The sequence below is a fragment of the Gorilla gorilla genome, chromosome 10, assembly GCF_029281585.2.
Source record: "Gorilla gorilla gorilla isolate KB3781 chromosome 10, NHGRI_mGorGor1-v2.1_pri, whole genome shotgun sequence".
Classification (NCBI taxonomy): domain Eukaryota; kingdom Metazoa; phylum Chordata; class Mammalia; order Primates; family Hominidae; genus Gorilla; species Gorilla gorilla.
In genome coordinates, this window is record NC_073234.2 from 91,978,085 (window position 1) to 92,001,238 (window position 23,154).

The 23,154-nt window shown below is 39.7% G+C and overlaps 1 protein-coding gene across 3 annotated transcripts in view; it reads left to right on the forward strand.

Moving 5' to 3' along the window:
* LOC109029067 (large ribosomal subunit protein eL21-like) overlaps window positions 1–23,154 on the forward strand; it is a 124,941-nt gene that overhangs the window by 93,118 nt on the left and 8,669 nt on the right. The window contains exon 5 of one of the 3 annotated variants that reach the window (XM_055359203.2): window positions 9,715–10,355. The exons of the other annotated variants lie outside the window; for them this stretch is intronic. Within the exon in view, the coding sequence (XP_055215178.1) occupies window positions 9,822–10,304 (483 nt within the window). The 5' untranslated portion in view covers window positions 9,715–9,821 and the 3' untranslated portion in view covers window positions 10,305–10,355. Of the gene's footprint in view, window positions 1–9,714; window positions 10,356–23,154 lie in introns of those variants that run through there. 3 annotated transcript variants of the gene reach the window in all.

Consider the following 23,154-nt stretch of genomic DNA (forward strand, 5'->3'; position numbering starts at 1 on the left):
TTAGGATTGACTTGGCAATGCGGGCTCTTTTTTGGTTCCATATGAACTTTAAAGTAGTTTTTTCCAATTCTGTGAAGAAAGTCATTGGTAGCTTGATGGGGATGGCATTGAATCTGTAAATTACCTTGGGCAGTATGGCCATTTTCACGATGTTGATTCTTCCTACCCATGAGCATGGAATGTTCTTCCATTTGTTTGTATCCTCTTTTATTTCCTTGAGCAGTGGTTTGTAGTTCTCCTTGAAGAGGTCCTTCACATCCCTTGTAAGTTGGATTCCTAGGTATTTTATTCTCTTTGAAGCAATTGTGAATGGGAGTTCACTCATGATTTGGCTCTCTGTTTGTCTGTTGTTGGTGTATAAGAATGCTTGTGATTTTTGTACATTGATTTTGTATCCTGAGACTTTGCTGAAGTTGCTTATCAGCTTAAGGAGATTTTGGGCTGAGACAATGGGGTTTTCTAGATAAACAATCATGTCGTCTGCAAACAGGGACAATTTGACTTCCTCTTTTCCTAATTGAATACCCTTTATTTCCTTCTCCTGCCTGATTGCCCTGGCCAGAACTTCCAACACTATGTTGAATAGGAGCGGTGAGAGAGGGCATCCCTGTCTTGTGCCAGTTTTCAAAGGGAATGCTTCCAATTTTTGCCCATTCAGTATGATATTGGCTGTGGGTTTGTCATAGATAGCTCTTATTATTTTGAAATACGTCCCATCAATACCTAATTTATTGAGAGTTTTTAGCATGAAGGGTTGTTGAATTTTGTCAAAGGCTTTTTCTGCATCTATTGAGATAATCATGTGGTTTTTGTCTTTGGCTCTGTTTATATGCTGGATTACATTTATTGATTTGCGTATATTGAACCAGCCTTGCATCCCGGGGATGAAGCCCACTTGATCATGGTGGATAAGCTTTTTGATGTGCTGCTGGATTCGGTTTGACCCCATTTTCTTTATGTAACCCATCACTTAGTTTCATAATGGTGATTTGGTTCTATAATAGTCACAAGACCTGTGTAAGGAAGATGTCAAGATGTTTTAAGAAGAACCCTATTATAATATGGTTTAACATTAAGAAAATTCTGTGTGTGTGTGTGTGTGTGTGTGTGTGTGTGTGTGTGTATTATTGGTCAAATCAAAGTCTCTAAAAAATGCTTACATAAAGTAAAAGCTCTCTATAACGTTATTAGCTGATTATGCTGGTAAGCATCCTTTACATAATAATTCTCCTCCCTTGTATTGAATTAAATTAATTCTCCCGCCTATATTGGCATATAAACTTCAGGGGTTTTTTTCTTATTTATTATAGGCTTTAGGGGCATATAAACTTTGAACCACATAAATGAAAATTACTTTAAGTATTTTTGGAGATGGAAAGAGGCCCTTAATATTGAAGCAGCCATGCTTTCATCTTCAGAATATTTAAATGTACATTGTTAAAATGTAAATTGTGAATAGTTTGAAAACTGAAAGTTCTTTCTTAAAAATTAATTTCTTTGATTTAAAATATTACGTGCTTTGGAATAAAATGGGATATATACTGCATACTTAAAGAGATTTCTTCTTGAGGCTCACAGCACTTCACAAGCATGAAATAATGTGCAAATGCATTAACTCTGGTTATTTATGACAAGTCTCTAAGGGGAGGTAAAAGAATGGTCTCCAAGACATTTTCTCTTTAAAAAATTAAAGTTCTTTAATTATTGATATTGAGAATTTCAGTTAAGTGCCATATGTCTGGGTTAAACTTTAACCTTTTTTGTAATGCAATTAAATCCAAGAGATAGATATAGGCAAATACAAAGCAGGCCAGCCGAGAAGTGTAATAGTGACTCGGAAGCAATGAGAAGTAAAACTAGGAAGAGAGGAAATGCCCAAGCAACCAAAACCTTCCTCCTTCCAGCCCCAAGTTCCTCTAGTACTTAATCCTTAGGAGCCAGGACAATTCTGATTCAAGAGAACGCACCTAGGATTATCAGTTGCTTACCTGTGCTTGTTAAAGTTTGAATCTGTAAAATATATACATGTAATGATAACAAGGAAGTGTAATTTACTGAAGTCTGACTATGCCTTAGGCATCATACAAATTTCTAAGCTATAACTCTCTAGCAGGACAATTCTTTACAACTTCCACTTTTGTACCATTTTGCTCCTTGTTGTTTTCCAACCAGGCACCCACAAGAGAAAAGAACCAAAAAAAGTGAAGTGTTGCTTAAATAATACCAATATTCAATCATTATTAGAAAGAATAATAGCTCTAAAATATCAGTGTAATGTTAGGTATTCCAAAGGTACTTGGAAATGCAGTGTGAATATCAAACTTTCCCAAAATTTGGAGTCTTGGTAATAACTACATTTATTGTCAATTGAAATAGACAAAATTATCACCAGAATCCCCCCACCCTCCCCCCCAGCCCCGTGTAGGTCAGGTCTCACTGCTGAGTGTGCTGTAATTATGTACACCAAATGAGCTACAGCTTGAGCTAATAATATCATACTGAGTACTAGGAAGCTGTAATTATACAACAACATAATGTAAGGTTGGCAAGATTTTTAGCATTGGGGAATCTAGTGTCAAACAGCATCTAGCAGAGTTAAAAGCTGAACTTGAGGATTAGAATAATTGGTCTACACTGAACTGATACAGGTCATTGTGGCTGAAGCAGAATGAATTGTATGTCTATTAGATAGCCAAATGCAGTGATAGTAAATACACCTAGAAATAGTGCAAAGTCTTAAATCACATATTGCATTACTTTACAACATAAAGCATTTTAAAGATTGAGCACTGGCTACATGTCTGTGCACCATGCTGAATGCAGGAAATTTTTAAAATCAAAACAAAACCAAGATAGGAAAAGAGAATTCCTGACTGTCAATTGCTCAGAGTGGCACATATAATTATGACACAGGGTGAATTTGTGTTATCATAAAGATAAGTACAAAGTCCAATGAATTAACAATGCAGTGACAGGTCTGCTGCCTTTAATGATAACTTTACAACAAATCACACTTCTATTGCTTTGCAAAAAAAAAAGTTTCCCTCACCTGGTACAGTGGCTCATACCTGTAATCCCAGCACTTTGGAAGGCCGAGGTGGGTGACTCACTTGAGCCCAGGAGCTCGAAACTGACCTGGGCAACATAGTGAGACCTTGTTTCTACAAAAAAAAAAAAAATTATTTAAAAATTAGCCAGGTGTGGTGGCATGCCTGTAGTTTCAGCTACTTGTGAGACTGAGGAAGGAGGATGGCTTGAGCCCAGGAGGTGGAAGCTGCAGTGAGCTATGACCACACCATTGCACCCCAGTCTGTGCAACAGAACAAGACCCTGTCTTGAAAAGGGAAGAAGATATTTCCCTTAAATTTCATGTATTTCTCATATTTCCTGATAGAATAATACAGGATCAGCTTCATAAAGTTGTTTCTGTTAGGAATTTCTTCCTCCTTGATAAACCATTGTATTTTATAATGTGTCCTTCCTACTCTAAAAGCAGCAAAGATTATTCCATTGTTACAAACTTGTCTTTCCATCTGCTCTCTTTAACAAGGGTTAATCTTAGTGTCACTTTTCAATGCCTTAACTCTGAATTCCATTTAGCTTACAGAAAGTTTTAGGAAAAAATCTGTTTGGTGGTGTTTAAAATACATGTGCTCTAATTTTTCCAAGTCCCACACTTTTATTCGGGAAGAAATTACTTGTTGGCTAAGTGATTTCTTAGGTTTTTAAGTAGTGAAGAAAGTTTCAGTCCAATCAATTTGATCATTTTCAGGAATTTGTTTCTCTGAAGGCATCTAAATTTCTTGTGACTATTTTGGGAAATGTAGAGTATATACAAGTATATTTTTGCATGGAAACGTTGCCTGTTTATTTATTTATTTTTTGAAATGGAGTCTCTCCCTGTTGCCCACGCTGGAGTGCAGTGGCATGATCTCAGCTTACTGCAGCCTCCACCTTCTGGGTTCAAGCAATTCTCCTTTCTCCTGAGTAGCTGGGATCACAGGCACGTGCCACCACACCTGGCTAAGTTTTCTATTTAGACGAGGTTTCTCCATGTTGGTCAGGCTGGTCTCAAACTCCTGACCTCAGGTGATCCACCCACCTTGTCCTCCTAAAGTGCTGGGATTACAGGCATGAGTTATCGTGCCTGGCCATTGCCTGTTTATTCTGATGGAGCATAATTTGATTGTGCACATATTGTTCCGTTCAGGAAATGATGTGTATATTTTATGCACAATTAACCTCTTGAAGCTCTTATTAAGCAATAACAATCACTTTGACTTAGTTATTTTTGATAGATCATCATTTAGGAAATTACTCAAGAGATCAAGAGATTCTTTTTTTCCCCTCTAATACATGTGCTTAAATTTTCTGTGTTTTTTTTTGTTGTTGTTTGTTTGTTTGTTTTTGGCGGAGTCTTGCTCTGTCACCCAGGCTGGAGTACAGTGGCATGATCTCGGCTCACTGCAACCTCCGCCTCCCGGGTTCAAGCGAGTCTCCTGCCTCAGCCTCCCCAGTAGCTGGGATTATAGGCACACACCACTACGCCCAGCTAATTTTTGTATTTTTAGTAGGGATGAAGTTTCACCATGTTGGCCAGGCTGGTCTCAAATTCCTGACCTCATGATCCACCCACCACGGCCTCCCAAAGTGCTGAGATTACAGGCGTGAGCCACCGCACCCAGCCTAAATTTTCTTCTTATTGTGAGTACTGGTGAGAATGTTCAGAGGTTGTTAAGCATGGCTATTCAAAAAAAGCCAAAGAATATTGGTTATTGTTCTGCTTGCTAAGATAAAGTAGTAAAAATGGTTTCACCCATTGTAACATAAAACATTCCTAAAAATTTATAATTATATAGCCAAAAAAGGACTGAGCCTATGAAAAGGAAGCAAAAGGTAATTATAGGTATTTATTTGGCAGAATTGAACAAGCCAATCACTGAAATGCAAAGCAGATACTACCTGTGCCATTAAACTAGACGAGCTGATTATTATAATGTGCTCCACAAGGGTTCAATTCACTGTTTCTGTTGCTATATGTAGATCACTAGATTACTGATTTCTCCTCATCTGTTCCAGAGAAAGTACAGAATTTCTTTTTCTTTTTTTGGTCTTTTATTTCTTTCCCTTTTTCTCTCCCTCTTTCTTTGTTTGCAGATAAGGTAATCCCGACTGAATCAACAGAAAGACTATAGATTTAATAAGAGAATTCAGCAAGAATGCAAGCTACAAGATCCACTCACAAAAATCAATGTTTCTCTGTATCGACAATAATCAACTAAAAATATAACAGATTCTATAATGTCATTCACAATAGCAATCAAAAGATAAACTATGAATTTAACTGAACAATTCATAAGACCTTTATGAAGAAAAAGTTTTAAATTTATTTAAGGGCTGGAAAGCCTAAATAAATGGAGTGCTATGCCTTGTTCATGGAACAGATGGCAATACTGTAAAATATGGAAGTTCTCAAAATTAATCTATAAACGCAAGTCAATGCCAATTAAAATTAGAGAAGGACTTTTAAAAAATGAATTCAATGTACTTATCCTGACATGTATAAGAAGACCAAATATTTTATGAATAATTAAGGCAACTTAGAAAAAGGTCAGAGAAAGAGGGCACCTTACTGCTAGATATCAGACAGTTACAAAACTATGGTAATCAAAAAAGTGGGACATTGGCTTAGGAACACATATACCAGTGAAACATGCAACAGAGCTCAGTAACAGATGCATGCATATGCACAGGCAGAGAAAGGTTGATAAACTGTTTCATAGATGGTATTGGTCAAGGTTGCCAGCAGCTGTAGTAAAAAAGTAAACTTTAAAAGAAAAATTTAAAAGAAAAAAATAGCATTGGGAATATGTCACTGTATGAGAAAAATAATGCTGTATTCTTAGCTTATACCAGTGTTTCTCAACCCTTTTCCTTATTATCCTCATAAGAAATCATTTTAGATATTTTCCCCCAATTTTCCTCCTTCTCAATGAAATTTTAATATCACAGGTATACTGTATATCTCTTTATATATTATGCCACTTAGGAGAGCCATAAACCATTGTAATATCTACTTTTTTTTTTCTACCCCTAAGAACCAATTTTCACTCCCTTAGGAGTGATATTACCCCCTGCCCACTAAGAATGCGTGCTTGTACCATATGCAAGAGTGGAATCCAGTTGGATTAAAGTACTAAATGGAAAAGATAAAACTGAAAAGCTAATGGAAAAGAAAAAAGAGACATGTGAAGTATTTCTCAGGCTTTCAAGTGTAAAAGGTCTTCTTAAACTAGCTCCTTTTTTGCACAAACTCTAAGATAAAAAAGATGACATTAAAATTAATGGCTCTTTATCAAATGTTATAATAGGCAAAGTTTACATAGAGATCACAGTATGGACAAAGATATTTGACACAAGTAAAGCCAACAGGGGATGGATATCCACCTTAGAGAAGACATTCCTGTTAATTAAATGAGAAAATGATAAACCCAAAAGAAAAATGGGTAAAGGATATGAATATGGCATTCGCATAATGAGAAACTCAAATACCTAACATATAAACTTTGCAAGTAATTAGAAAATAAAATAGAGATTAAAACTACTGGTGGAAAAGAGGTCATGAAACCAAAAAGCCAGAGTACTAAAAGGATAATGAATATACTGATTTCTTCAGAAAATGAGAGGGAGTAACCTAGAGTTTCTATATAATTGCAATAAGAAAGGGTTATCCAGTGATACAAGCTTTATATATAGGGTATTTAGAAAGAAAAGAGAGACAATTGTATAGGAGATTTGGGAAACAATCCTTCAGTGGTCTTTTATGTTTATGCAATTCTTATGAGAAGACTGCCTTTGTTCTGAACTACCTTTTCAAGGATGTTTGTATAGAAAACACCTTTGGAAGATGGAGATAATTAAGGGAAGGTTTATTTACTGTTCGTTATAATAAAAAATATATTTCTTTAGGGCAAAGATCAGGCAGGCTTATTAACGATTTAAAGAGATTTAAGCAGGTTGCAGTGGCTCATGCTTGTAATCCCAACACTTTGGGAGGCCACGGCAGGAGGATCACTTAAGACCAGGAGTTCAAGATCAGCCTGGGCACCATAGCGAGACTCCATCTCTATAAAAAATTTAAAAATTACTTGGGCTTAAAAGCAATCTACAAATTCAAGCAATTCCTATCAAAATACACCATCATTCTTCATAGAATTAGTAAAAACAATCCTGAAATGCATATGGAACCAAAAAGGAGCCTGCATAGCCAAAGCAAGACAAAGCAAAAAGAACAAATCAGGAGACAGCACAAAACCTGACTTCAAACTATACTATAAAGCCATAGTCACCAAAACAGCATGGTACTGGTATAAAAAAACAGGCATATATGCCGGGCACAGTGGCTCACGCCTGTAATCTCAGCACTTTGGGAGGCCGCGGTGGGCAGATCACCTGAGGTCAGGAGTTCGAGAGCAGCCTGACCAATATGGTGAAACCCTGTCTCTACTAAAAATACAAAAATTAACCAGGCATGGTGGCGGGAGCCTGTAATCTCAGCTACTCAAGAGGCTGAGGCAGGAGAATTGCTTGAACCCAGCAGGCAGAGGTTGCAGTGAGCTAAGATCGTGCCATTGAACTCCAGCCTGGGGGACAGAGCAAGACTCCGTCTCAAAAAAAAAAAAGGCATCTAGACCAATGGAAAAGAACAGAGAACCCAGAAATAAAGCCAATACTTACAGCTAACTGATCTTCAACAAAGCAAACAAAAACATAAAGTGGGGAAAGGATGCCCTTTTAAACAAATGGTGCTTGGATAATTGGCAAGCCACATATAGAAGAATGAAAGAAAGAATGAAGCTAGATCCTCATTTTTTCACCTTTAAAAAAAAATCAATCCAAGATGGATCAGAGACTTAAATCTAAGACCTGAAACTATAAAAATTCTAAAAGTGAAAAGCCCTTCTGGACATTGGCTTAGGCAAAGACTTCATAACCAAGAACTCAAAAGCAAATGTGACAAAAACAAAGATAAATAGATGAAACTTAATTAAACTAAAAAGCTTCTGCACAGCAAAAGAAACAATCAGTAGAGTAAACAGAGAACCCACAGAATGTGAGAAAATCTTTGCAATCTGTACATCCGACAAATGACTAATATCCAGAATCTAGAAGGAACTCAAACAAATCAACAAGAGAAAAACAACCCCATCAAAAAGTGGGCTAAGGACATGAATAGACAATTCTCAAAAGAAGATATACAAATGGCCAACAAACATGTAAAAAAATGCTCAACATCACTAATGATCAGGGAAATGCAAATCAAAACCACAATGCAATACCACCCCACTCCTGCAAGAATGGACATAATCAAAAAATCAAAAAATAATAGATGTTGGCATGGATGTGGTGAAAAGGGAACACTTTTACATTGCTGGTGGGAATGTAAACTAGTACAACCACTATGGAAAACAGTGTGAGATTCCTTAAAGAACTAAAAGTAGGCCAGGCATGGTGGCTCACACCTGTAATCCCAGCACTTTGGGAGGCTTGAGGCAGGCAGATCACAAGGTCAGGAGTTCAGGACCAGCCTGGCCAAGATGGGGAAACCCCATTTCTACTAAAAATACAAAAATTAGCCAGGCATGGTGGCACACACCTGTAATCCGAGCCACTCAGAAGGCCGAGGCAGGAGAATTGCTTGAACCCAGGAGACAGAGGTTGCAGTGAGCTGAGATCACACCACTGCACTCCAGCCTGGGGGACAGAGTGAGACTCCATCTCAGAACAAAAAAAAGAACTAAAAGTAAATCTACCACTTGATGCAGCAGTGCCACTACTGGGTCACTACCCAGAGGAAAAGAAGTTATTTTATGAAAAAGATACTTGCAGATGTATGTTTATAGCAGCACAATTCACAATTACAAAAACATGGAATCAGCCCAAATGCCCATCAGTCAATGAGTGGATAAAGAAAATATGGTATATATATATATATACACCATGGAATGCTACTCAGTCATAAAAAGGAATGAAATAATGGCATTCATAGCAACCTGGATGGATTTGGAGACCGTTATACTAAGTGAAATAACTCAGGAATGGAAAACCAAACATCGTATGTTCTCATTCATAAGCAAGAGTTAAGCTATGAGGACGCAAAGGAATAAGCATGATACAATGGACTTTGGTGACTCAGGGGGAAAGGGTGGGAGGAGGGTGAGGAATAAAATACTACACACTGGGTACAGTGAACACTGCTTGGGTGATGGATGCACCAAAATCTCAGAAATCACCACTAAAAAACTTATTTATGTAACCAAACTCCACCTCTTCCCCAAAAAACTATTGAAATACAAAAGGAAAAGAAAAAGAAATTAGTTGGGCTTGGTGGCATGTGCCTGTAGTCCCAACTACTCAGGAAGCTGAGGTGGGACAATCGCTTGAGCCCAGGAGTTCAAGGCTGCGGTGAGCTATGATTGTGCCTCTTGCTGCAGCCTGGGTGACAGAGAAAGACTTTGTCTCTCAAAAAAAAAAAAATTGTGTCTCCTAAGTTAGGGTGCCTCTCCTATGATGCATCCCCTGTATGCAGGTGTCACCTGACCCTCTTTGTGTTGCTCTGTAGAAATTGGGTTTCAAGGAACTAGTCGAGGAAAAATGATACTCTAGCAATTGCTGTTTCTATGAGTAATAAATTGTTCTTTGTCTCTGATACAGGAGTCTCATTTCTTCTGCGAGCATCTATGAAATTGTGTCAGGCTTTTAGCTTGTAAGAACAGTAAACCCTTTCGGCCGGAACCGCCATCTTCCAGTAATTCGCCAAAATGACGAACACAAAGGGAAAGAGGAGAGGCACCCGATGTATGTTCTCTAGGCCTTTTAGAAAACATGGAGTTGTTCGTTTGGCCACATATATGCAAATCTATAAGAAAGGTGATATTGTAGACATCAAGGGAATGGGTACTGTTCAAAAAGGAATGCCCCACAAGTGTTACCATAGCAAAACTGGAAGAGTCTACAATGTTACCCAGCATGCTGTTGGCATTGTTGTAAACAAACAAGTTAAAGGCAAGATTCTTGCCAAGAGAATTAATGTGCGTACTGAGCACATTAAGCACTCTAAGAGCCGAGATAGCTTCCTGAAACGCGTGAAGGAAAATGATCAGAAAAAGAAAGAAGCCAAAGAGAAAGGTACCTGGGTTCAACTAAAGCACCAGCCTGCTCCACCCAGAGAAGCACACTTTGTGAGAACCAATGGGAAGGAGCCTGAGCTGCTGGAACCTATTCCCTATGAATTCATGGCATAATAGGTGTTAAAAAAAAAATAAATAAATAAAGGACCTCTGGGCTATTAAAAAAAAAAAAAAAAAAAAGAACAGTAAAATCTCAGTCCCTTCGCAGTTCTTCATATGAAGGTTCTTAGGTACCTCCAAACCCCATGTTACAAGGTATGTGGGTAAGAAAAAGCCCTACAAGATGTGTAAAATTTGCTCTGCCCAGGAAGACTGTGGTGATTGCATGTGGTGGACAAGGAGACAGGAATGTTTCCAGAAGCCTACAGGGTTTTGGGAACTTCTTATTCCAGGAGAACAGAATGTTTTCTTCATTTTGACATATGCACCATTGACAATGAAGCTGTAGAGACCAGAGGGGTGGGGGTCCTATCTAAATCACATGGAATTCTGGGTCCTCTCTGTTTAGTCCTTTCCCATAATTACTTAACATAAATTTTGAATTTACAAATTACAAATACAGACACAAAATGATACCACATATTTTACAAGGATATAAACATATTCAACAATGTATATTGCTTATACACTGGAATAGGTCCTTATGATAGAGAAAAGAATAGGAGTGAAAATCAAAGATAAGGGAGCAAATTAGAACAAAACAAGAGAAGATCTTTGCAAAGACTTTGATGATGGTAGCATGCCATAAGTAACTCAGCTTTCTCCACCTTAGATCCAAAACCAAAATACAATGCAATATAGGTTACATTTTACCATATTTCAGCAAACCACCCAAAATTGGGTGACAGATGTCAACCTCAATTCCCACCAAATCCAGATACAAGGCTTACTTGAGCTTGACTAACTCCAATTTGAATTCTGGATTCTATATCCTTTTCCAAGGGGGTAGACATTTCCAAGGCTTATACATTAGAATGGACCCCTATGATGGAGAGGGGAATAAGGGTGTGGATCAAGAATGAAGAAAAAAATCAAGTGAAAGAGGGTCCTTGCTCAGACTGATGATGATAGCATGCTATTTTAGGTACAAAAAATTACATACTATATATATATATATATATGTACATATATATGTGTGTGTGTGTGTGTGTATATATATGCATATAACATTCTGTCAAACAACCTGTAATGGTTTGAGACATGTGAATCCAAATTCCAACTCCAATTTGAATAGGTTTTATTCTTTTTCTGAATCTTGAGCTCTGTCATCTATTCACTGTGTTGCTTCTGCTCTTAGAACTAGGCATTTGACTATCAAACTTACTTTTCATCTTTACAACTTTTTTTTCTTTTCTTTTTTTCTTTTTCTTTTTTTTTTTTGGAGAGAGTCTCATTCTATTGCCCAGGCTGGAGTGCAGTGGTGCGATCTCGGCTCACTACAACTTCCGCCTCTCGGATTCAAAGGATTCTCATGCCTCAGCCTCCTGAGTAGCTGGAATTACAGGCATGTGCTACCAAGCCCAGCTAATTTTTGTATTTTTAGTAGAGACAGGGTTTCACCATGTTGGCCAGGCTGGTCTTGAACTCCTGACCTCTAGTGATCTGCCTGCCTCAGCCTCCCAAAGTGCTAGGATTACAGGCGTGAGCCACCGTGTCTGGCCATCTTTACAAGTTTCTTATTCCCTCAGAATAGGATCACCCTGGTCCTTCAGGGTCCAACAACTTCTGTCCCTCAGCCCACTTGGCTGGCACCATGGCCAGGTTATATTGGACCTTCTGCTGGAACCACACAGAACATAGAATGTGACTTGGTGGATGAGCAGGAGTCTCAGAATTGGTGGGGAATACGAAAGCCTCTGAGGGATATCGTGAGCAACTCTTTCTGTTGTAAGACAGTGGTGGTGGTTGGGCGATGGGAAGCAGTTGTAATGTGGGAGACAAAGGATGAAGAGGTTGAGGGAGAAAGATAAAATAATGAGAGAAGAGACAAGGAGGTGACCATGAAAAAAACTGAAGTTAATTTCTTATTACAATTTATCAGTGTTCAGCATAGGATCTGTGAGTTTCAGAGTAAGTGGGTTGGGGCCAGTGAGGCAGCCATACTTGAATGATCCAAGAGCATCAGATGGAAAGGAAATAGAACATACACCTTCAGCCCTCTTGGAGTTGGACCAATGGATATCTAAATAGTAGATGAGTGGGCTGTGACAGTAATGAATGTCCAAAGGGAAGTCTCTCCTTTTATTTCACAATTATGAACAAATAAAAATGCTTAACATATTAGAAATTTAATAGTTTATACAAGGAGCCTGCCAATTTCACATACCAGCTACTGACTTACTGTGATTATTTTTTGTTTAATATTAAACTTCTTCCCATTATCCCTTGTCCAGAGCATTTTCAAGGAATGACAATTAAGGAAAAAAGACTGGTTGGTGGGTTCCATGGAATGATTTTTTTTTTCTTTTTTTTGTATACCACACACAAGACTAAGTGGCCATCCTCTTATGTTCAATGGTTTGAATGGGATAGAAGTTCATTTCTTCCTCACGTAATAGTTCGGGGGGAGCATTCCAGGGCTGTCATGATGATTCAATGGTGTCAGATCTCAGCCTCCTTTTAGCTGGTTTTTCTAGTATATCTAGTGTATGTCCCTTGTCCTTAAAGGTACAGATTGTTCATCCCATATCCCTGATCCAAGTAGCAAGATATAGGATTTGGAGGAAAGAAGGTAATCTCCTTCCCTTTCCTGTCACAAATGAAAAGTTGCACTCAATACTTGGCTGACATCCCAGTGGCCAACACTTCATCACAGTACTATAACTAGCTGCAAAGGGGCTTGCAAAATGTGGTATTATGGGCTAAATGTTTGTGTCCTCCCTCAAATGTATGTGCTGAAATCCTTATCCTCCATGTGATGGCATTAGGAAGTATGGCCTTTGAGGGGGTGATTAGGTCATAAGGGTGGAGCCTCTATGAATGGGATTAGTGCCTTTACAGGAAGAGACATGAGAGAGCTCTCCACCCTCTTCCTGCCATGTGAGGATACAATGAGAAGTTGGAAGTCTGCAACCTGGAAGTGGGTCCTCACCCAAACTTGACCATGCTGGCACCCTGATCTCAGATTCCCAGCCTCTAGAACTGTAAGAAATACATTTCTGTTGTTTATAAGCTGCCCAGTTCATGGTATTCTGTTATAGCAGCCTCAACTATGGCATGTAGTACTTGCAGGGTTGCCATATGTCCACCTAAAATTTTTATTACTTGTGAAAAAGGGGAATATAGGAATATTGGGCAATAACTACCAGTATTAGCCATAGTATGATATTCACAGAAAATTTGATCTGAGATTTTTTGGGGGGTGCCAGTGATAAGAGCTTATTCTTACCATAATGGCTGGGCATGATGGCTCACACTTATAATTTTAGCACTTTGGGAGGCCAAGGGGGGTGGACCGCTTGAATCTAGGAGTTCAAGACAAGCCTGCGGAATATGGTGAAACCCTCTCTCCACTAAAAATACAAAAATTAGTCAGGCATGGTGGCATGTGCCTGTAGTCCCAGCTACTTGGGAGATGAGGCAGGAGGATCACTTGAGTCCAGGAAGTCGAGGCTGCAGTGAGCCAAGAAAAAAAAAAAAGAAAGAAAGGACTTGCTTACTTTCACAGTAATGAAGACTATCAAGAGTTCAGTACAAATAATTTAAATGTCTGACATGACCTCAGGCCTTGAGGAACTTATAGCTTCACCGAGGGAGATAGAAATATAAAGCAATTATTTCAATAGGAAATAAGATTGAAGATTAAGTATTCACAAAATGCTATGAGAAGACAAGCATGGAAAAATTGATCCATATATGAGTTCTTTAAAGACTCCTTTGCTGAACACCAAAGATGAATCAAGTCTCAAAGGAATAAAAATATGTAGGATTAAACACAAAGAACTACAGAAATTAAACATTCAAACAATTTTCAACAATACCTCCTAACTAATAACTAGAGGTTAATTCCTGTGGTAAAGTTATAAAGTCATCAGTGGCCCTGGCAATATCTTCAGTGACCTTTTCAGTGGGTCTGCAGCCTCCAAAGAGCTGCAGCACATTCCAGTTTTGCTACAGCTGTTCCAAAGAATTCAGGGAACCAGCCCTTGGTGGGGTAGACCTCCTTCTGTCCTTTAAAAGAGAAACAGTTAAGAGGTCTGTTTGCTTGGTCATACCCTCCATGAGTAAAACTATACTAAGGAGAAGAATGCAAGAAATCACCTGGTTTCACTGGCTCTCACTCCCACCTACTACAGGATCTCAGGATTCTGCAAGGACCCTTCCAAACCCAGGTATTTCTAAAGGTCCGCAGGGTGTCTCTCCCATGTGTCCCCAAACAAAGCTAGTCAGTTACCTTACAGTGACAGTCATTTTGTTTCCTCTCCTCTCACCCCAACCCTTCTCCCCTTGCTGATTGGTTTTACCTGGAGAAGGAGGGGGATGTGTAAAACCAACCAGCAAGATGATCCTGCCACTTCTCCTGGCTGTGCCTGCTGGACTCTTCTAACTACTTGATGCTTCCAGTACAGTAGAGCCCTGGATATGCCAATGTTGTGTGCGGATTGTCTCTTCTCCTTTTAGAAGCTTACCCATCCAGTGCTGCCGCCTTGCTGAGTTTTTGTGAAAGAACTCTTCATTTTTTAGTTTATCTCTACCCTCCATTCCATGCCCTGTGCTGAAATGCGAGTCTTCAGGGCCTGATCTAATGGCAAACCCAAGTTGAGGACATCATGTAGTACTCAGAATTGCCCCTCCCCTCCTGCCACTTTGACATATATTCCCTTTTCTCTGGCAAGATTCTCTCCAGGGGGCTCCTCCTTTACTATTGCAAATAGACTTCTTGAAGGCCCGCCCCTGCTGCTCACCGGGAAAGGCCTGACATGTCTGAATTCCACTTGAGTTCAAAGTGGGACAGCTTCCAACACCAACTTGAGGAAAGAGGAGGTGTGTACTATGCTTCCTCTTTCCTGACATTGCCTCTGAGCCACATCCGCCCTCACCCTCGATCTCACCGTAGAAATCAAGTTTCATCTGAAACCCAGAAGCCCATCTCTTTGGTATTTTGGCACAGAACAGTCATCCAGAGGAGAAGCACTTTTCAGTGCAACAGAGATTTAAGAAATATCTCCTAATGCTGATGTGCTCTCCCTTTTTGTTGTAATCTGGTTGTCTTCCCTGCAGCCCCTTTGCTATTCTAACCCCAGGAAAGTGTGTGTGTGTGTGTGTGTGTGTGTTTAGTGACAGCTCCTGTCAGATAAGAAGGGGAAATAGAAAGCCTCCTCGGTATTGGGTGAGAAGAAGGAAGGAAGCAAAGGTTACGCTATGGGATGGGAGTGTCCAGGCGCAATAAGAGTTTACTTAGGTGAGCCAACAAGGGTAAGGGGAAGCATGAAAGAAGTGGATTTCAGAAGGCTTTTTTTTTTTTTTTTTTTTTTTTGCGTGCTAATGGACCCTTTGGGTGGCTGGTGCTTACTTCGGCAGTTCTCCGCTGAGATGATTGCCTGTTGTCTTTTATTCTAGCCAAAGCTGTTGGTTGTATCTGGCTCTTGACTGCAGCCTGCTCTAATATCCCTGATGCTAATTTGAGTGAGGCAGAGGTTAGAGGAAATCCGCATTAGTTTAACAACATGGATTCGTGATTTTCACCAGTGGCATAATTCATGCTGGCAAACAAAAATTACTTCACTTGCTTAGGTGATTTTAGAAGTGAGTTATTGGGAGATCGTCAACTCTAGCTCCGAAGGGTAGCCCATTAACATTGTGTGGAATGACAACAGATGCTGGCAGTAAATTGCAAACAGTGACTATGCAATCAGCTGTGGGCTTTTAGAGCTAAGCATCTGTGGGCATTTAACCACTTGCACTTCTGCCACACACTCTTTCCAAGGAGATATTCCACAGCTCATTTAGCTGATCAGCACAACAAGGACCCTTAGCTGGAAAGGAAGTAAATAATGATTTAGGTCATTTGTCTTATTCCTAGTGAAAAAGAAAAGCATTGTATTAATGAATTCAGCATTTGGACCTGAATACATAATGTCTTTTCATGGCAACAAAGAGCAATCAGAGCAATTTTACCTGTTCTGAAAGCTTTGCATTTTTCATCCTCTGAGGATTATAGAGAACTGTATTGGATGATTTACCAGATGGGGGAATCTGAATCCTGTAAATATGGAGAAGAAATAATGGTCTCTGAATTTCATCAATGATCTATATTCCCCAAAAAGGATTAGAACTGCTTCCTATATACAAAAATATATTTACTAAGTGGAAATTTTATTACCTGGGTATTGAATTCAGTGATACCAAGGGCTTCCCTTTGTAGACAAAGGTCCATCTGCCCAGGCTGGGTTTCTATCCTTTTACTAACTAAATGCAATTAAACAATGGCTTTGAAGTAGTATTCAATTTTTGGATTTGATACTTTAGCTTTTTAAAAAATGCCAGTTGAACCATTTCTTTTGGGGTGTCAGATCTTTAATATAAACTTTCCCTTTTTACCCATTAGCGAGCAGACTTAATAAGGGTCCATCATGGAGGGAACAGGGCTTGCACAGATACTTGGGGATGGGGAGTGGTGAGCACAGTAAAGAAGGCTCATCTCATGGATTTTTTTTTCCCTTGACTTTGTCACTGCTTCCTCCAACATTTTTCATCACAGCCCAAAAAACAGTTATTCTGCAAGCTGAAAAACTGGTGAAAGTAAATCACTTTAGGAGAATGTACTCAGGAAGCAGAAGTTCAGCACTGCTGCTTCACTTTTCTTCTCTTTCTTTCTTTTTTTTTTTTTTTTTTTTGAGACAGAGTCTTGCGCTGTTGCCCAGGCTGGAGTACAATGGCACGATCTCTGCTCACCACAACCTCTGCCTCCTGGGTTCAGACAATTCTCCTGCCTCAGCCTTCTGAGCAGCTGGGACTACAGGCATGTGCCACCACACCCAGCTAATTTTTGTATTTTTAATAGAGACGGGGTTTCACCATCTTGGCCAGAATGGTCTTGATCTCTTGACTTCGTGATCCACCCGCCTCAGCCTCCCAAAGTGCTAGGATTACAGGCATGAGCCACTGCGCCCAGCCTGCTACTTCACTTTCTGATGCCTCCTGCCCTCTTCCTTCCCCTCCCACCAGACAAGCAAGCCCAACTGTCAATCTTTTTTTTTTTTTTTTTTTTTTTTTTTTTTTTTTTTCTGACAGGGTTTCGCTCTGTGGCCCAGACTGGAATGCAGTGGTGTGATCATGGTTAACTGCAGCCTCAATCTTCCCAGCTCATGAGATCCTCCTGCCTCAACCTCTGAAGTAGCTGGAACTACAAGTGCTTGCCACAATGCCCAGCTAATTTTTAAATTTTTTTAGAGATAGAGTCTCACTATGTTACCCAGGCTGCTCTGAAACTCCTGGGCTCAAGCGATCCTCCAGCCCGGCCTCCCAAAGTTCTTGGATCTGTCCTTTTCCTAGCATTATTGGTTCAAGCAACTAAATAGATGGTATGATTCACTCTGATTTTGGTTTTATTTCTATCAAATAATTTTTCCCTAAAGGTACCTATTTTGAACTACTGTGGCGTAGGGAGAAGATTACTCAACAAGAAATTAATATTTAATGTACATGCTATGGATAAAGTTATAACTGAATTCACAAAACATTTGCATTCCTGTTCAACTAATAACAGATTTCTGATATTTCTTTAACTGCCTGTGCCTTCTTTTCTTTTAGTCTTGATGGGTCATATTTGAAATCCATTTCTTTCATGCCCCTCCTTGCCTTTGTTGCTCACCTAAGTGAACTGGGTATTTTCTCTTACTGGGTCCTTATTATGTCTATTTTGGGGGTTTTCCAAAATTCCCCTCAGAGAGCTTAACATCTAGTCATTTACATCACTCCTTGACCTTTGTTGGTACTGCAAAGCTTTTTATCTTCTTTCTCTTTCTTTTCCATGTTTTTCTGTTCCTCCCCTCCCCCAACCTTTTTTTGTTTTGTTTTGTTTTGTTTGTTTTTGTTTTTGTTTTTTGAGACAGGGTCTCACTCTGGCACCCGAGCTAAAGTGCAGTGGCACAATCATGGCTCACTGCAGCCTTGACCTCCCAGGCTCAAGCAATCCTCCCACCTCAGCCTTCCAAGTAGCAGGGACTATAGGTGCGTGCCACCATGCCCAGCTAAGTTTTGGATTTTTTTGTAGAGACAGGGTCTTGCTATGTTGCCCAAGCTGGTCTCAAACTCCTGGGCTCAAGCAGTCCTCCTTCCCCAGCCTCCCAAAGTGCTGGGACTATAATCATGAGCCACCTCACCTAGCTGCTCCCCACTTATCCATAATCTCTTCTCTCAGAATTGCAGACTGCTGCTACTTCCACTGCTTCTTGCCCCTGCATCCTCAACTCTCCTCCCAGGTGTTCTACTGATTATATGGTTTGTCTGTGTCCCCACCCAAATCTCATCTTGAATTGTAGCTCCCACAATTCCCACGTGTTGTGTGAGGAGACTTGATGGCAGGTCATTGAATCTTGGTGGTGGATCGTTCCCGTGCTGTTCTCCTGATAGTGCATAAGTCCTAAGAGATCTGATGGTTTTATAAGGGACAACCCCTTTCACTTGGTTCTCATTTTTTCTCTTGCCTGCTGCCATGTAAGATGTGCCTTTCAACTTCTGCCATGATTGTGAGGCCTCCCCAGCCACGTGGAACTGCAAGTTCATGAAACCTCTTTTTGTTTATAAATTACTGAGTCTCGGGTATGTCCTTATCAGCAGCATGAAAACAGACTAATACAACTGACCTAAGTAACATTCTCCCAGTTGGGTGGAGCTTCTCAGCCATTTCCGGTAGATGGCTGCATATTGCTTCAACATGAAACCCTATGATTTGGATAGAAAATGATGAGCGTCTAAGCTGTGTTTCCTCAAACCAGAACTAGCAGTCTAGGTAGAAAATGTCTTCCTTCTCTGTAGTTTGCTTGAGCAAAGTATAATTTTCAAAAATATAAAAAGAATTCTCAGACACAGGATGGGCAAATGTCAGTTTCTGAGCGGGCTTCAGGTAGCTCTCTCAGTGACAGCTTCTCATTGCCAAGGTCCTATGCAGACTGCAGGGTACAGGAGCACAAGGGAAGCCTGTGTGTTGGCTCCTTAAAAAACAGGCTTCTGAAGGTGACAGATGGAAAGAAAGCATTATTTTTATAGGACCTACAAAATCCAAATGGTATAAAAGTTTGTTTGCCACATCTACCAGAGTCCTGGACTTAAGAATTCAACAAATACTGTTTTCCTTGAGCCAGATGCACCTCAGGGCACTTAATTGTGACTTCCAGACACAGTAAGTCATGTTTCCTTCTGGCAGTAGGGGAGACTAAATGCAGACAGGAAAGGAATTCTGCTCCCTGTCCTCTGCAGTGAATTCTCCTGTGGGTGTTTGGGGTAGAGGAAGAGGGCAGGAATGATCTCCCTTCTGGGTTTGGTGCGGCAACTTATGAGCCAAGATGTGTACACAGCATAGGAGGGGTCTGGTCCCAGAACTGGAAGTACCTGTGGGTTTTCTGGTACCACAGTCTGTTTCCAAAACCGGCCTTTGCCAAGTCTGTGCCAGAAGAGGGCTGCTCTTTGTAAGGCTCTGCCGTACTCCAGGAGCTGGGATTGACCTGGCCACAAACAAAACAATAACGCAAGAAGCTGCTGTGATACTCTGGTCTTTGCAGCACAACAGAGAGGTTAAGAATATGGTCTTTGGAGTTAGACAACCCAAGTTCAAATTCCAGTGACTTTGTTAGGATCTGGAGCCAGAATGTCCAGATTAAAATCCCGGCTCTACTACTGATCAACCCTGTGATCTTGGGCAAGTTCCTTAACCTCTTTGTGCCTCTGTCCATATGTAAAATGAGGACAATCTGTGACTATCTCATTGGCCTGTTTGTGAGAATTAAATGAGTTACTACAGTTGAGGCACTTAGATCATGCAGGGCATGAAATAAGTGCTGGATAAATGTTTAGCTTCTCCTTTCTGCCAGCTTAATTTAAACACCTTGAGTAAGTGGCAGAAACCATGCACAGCAAGCTGAAGGAAAAACAAAACAGGTGGTGGTGGTGGTGTTTATTATAAGAATATAGGGATGACTCATGGAAATCTAAGAAGAGGAATGCAGATGGGCCTCGGATGAAGAGACAGGGACTGAGTTGCCATTAGAATGCTTTTCCCCAGATGCCTTGAATTCTCTAAAATATTGTCTGAACCCATAAGTTTTTAATCTGTAATTGACTTATGTGTGTAATATGATCCAGTAAGATTTTTCTCCAGTAAGATTTTTCTCCATTTAGATTGTCTGAGCACTACTTATTGGATATCTTATTCTCCCACTGAATTATAATACTACCCCTGTGTTATGTTAAAAACATATGCATGTGGGCCAGGAATGGTAGCTCACACCTGTAATTCCAGCACTTTGGGAGGCCCGAGATGGGTGGATCACCTGAGGTCAGGAGTTCAAGACCAGCCTGGCCAATGTGGCAAAATCCCATCTCTACTAAAAATACAAAACAAAACAAAACAAAACAACATATGCATGTGTACCTACACGTAGGTTTTTTATTTTATTTCATTGTTTGTCTATCCCTATCCTAATATCACATTGTCTTAATTATATGGCTTTATAATAATCTTGATATCGGGGTGGGGTCGGGGTGGGGGACAAGGTGGCTCACACCTGAAATCCCAGCACCCTGGGAGGCCAAGGTGGGAGAATTGCTTGAGGCCAGGAGTTTGAAACCAGCCTGGGCAGCACAGTGAGATCCCATCTCTAAAAAATCTTTTTTTGAAAAATTAGCCAAGTGTGGTGGCACATGCCTATAGTCCTAGCTACTTGGGAGGCTGAGGTGGAAAGATCTCTTAAACCCAGGAGTTCAAGGTTGTCGTGAGCTATAATCACACTGCTGCACTCCAGCCTTGGTGACAGAGTGAGACTCTGTTTCTAATCATCATCATCATCGTCGTCATCTTGATATCTGGAAGTACAGATTTCCCTAGTTGTTCTTTTTTCGGAAATATCTTAGCTATTATTGGATCCTTATTCTTTGGGATAGTTTAAAATAAGGCTGTAAACTCTGACATTTCCCATTGAGAGATAGGGTCTCTGTCCCTTCCCCTTGTTATGTAGCATTACTTCAACTGTATTGGCTGAAGTAGTCACAAGCCCATTGTTATGAACAGAATTGTTCCCCTCCGCCTTTCATATATTGAAGCCCTAGTCCTCAGTGTGACTGTATTTGGAGATACAGCCTTTAAGGAGATAATTAAGGTTAAATGAGGTCATCAGGGTGGAACCTTAATCTGATAGGACTGGTGTCCTTATAAGAGAAAGAGACATTACAGATTATCTCTCTCTCTCTCTCCTACACGCACGGAGAGGAAAGTCCATGTGAGGACACAGCAGGAAGGTAGCTATCTGCAAGCCAGGAGGGGAGAAGCCTCATCAGAAACCAAGTGTGCTAGTACCTTGATCTTAGACTTTCAAATTCTGGAACTATGAGAAAATAAATTTCTGCTGTTCAAACCACTCAATCCATGGTATTCTGTTATGTCAGTCCAAGCTGACTAATGTATCCACCCATGCAATGTGTGATCCTGGACTAAAAAGAGGACATTAGTGGGACAATTGGTAAAATTGAACAAAGTCTGTATATTAATTTAATAAGACTGTATCAATATTAATTTCCTAGTTTTAATCATTGTACTATGAGTCTGTAAAATGTTGATATTTGGAGAAATATGAGAACTTTAGAACTCTGATCACCTCCCTCCTGATGTCCATTCATTTTTTTGTTCATTTTGTCTATTTTTTAAAAATTTACAAATTAATTAATAATATTTCTATAGACAATATTTGTTTAGATTTACCAGTATAAATACATGCTGGTTTATATTTACCACTATAAATATATACTGGTAAATCTAAACAGACATGGTCTATAAAATATATACCAGTATATAAATATATACTGGTAAATACTATATATTTACCAATTTGTTTGTTTCTCATTCTTTCTTACATCTCAGAATTTCTTTCTAGAATCACTTTCTTCTTTTTAAAGAACGTCCTTTAAAAATTCTGTGGTGTAGAACACTCATCCCCAGTTTTTATTATCATTGTCTTTATTTCATCCTCATTCTTGAATGATAGTTTTCCTGGGAGCACATTTCTAAGTTAGTAGTTAATTTCTCTCAACATTTAAAAAAAGTTTATTATGGCTTTAGTTTTATTGTTGAGATGTCTGTTGTCAGTTTGTCATTTTTCATAGGTTATGTTTTCCCTCTGAGTGCTTTTAAGATCTTCTCTTTGTCTTTGATGTTCTGCAGTTTCATTACACACACATTTTCAGTTTATCATGTTTAGTTTACATTGTACCTTTGCAATGATATCTTTTCTTTTCTGAAAAAAAAATGCAGCCATTATGTCTTTAAAAATTTTTTATTGGCCAGGCACGGTGGCTCACGCCTGTAATCCCAGCACTTTGGGAGGCCAAGGCGGGCAGATCACAAGGTCAGGAGATCGAGACCATCCTGGCTAACACGGTGAAACCCTGTCTCTACTAAAAATACAAAAAATTAGCCGGGCGTGGTGGTTGGCACCTGTAGCAGCTACTCAGGGGGCTGAGGCAGGAGAATGGCATGAACCCGGAAGGGGCAGCTTGCGGTGAGCCGAGATTGCGCCACTGCACTCCAACCTGGGCGACAGAGCAAGACTCTGTCTCAAAAAAAAAAAAATTTTTTTTTTAATTTTATTTCATTAGTTGTTTTCATTCTCTTTATTCTTACGGAACGTCAAGTGGACACCTCCTTTTGTTGCATATCTTTTACCATCTCTTTACTTTTTTTTCTATCTGCCATGCTGCATTTTCCAGATATGTCTTTTAATTTGTTAGTTTTCTTTTGTGCTGTGTATAGCCT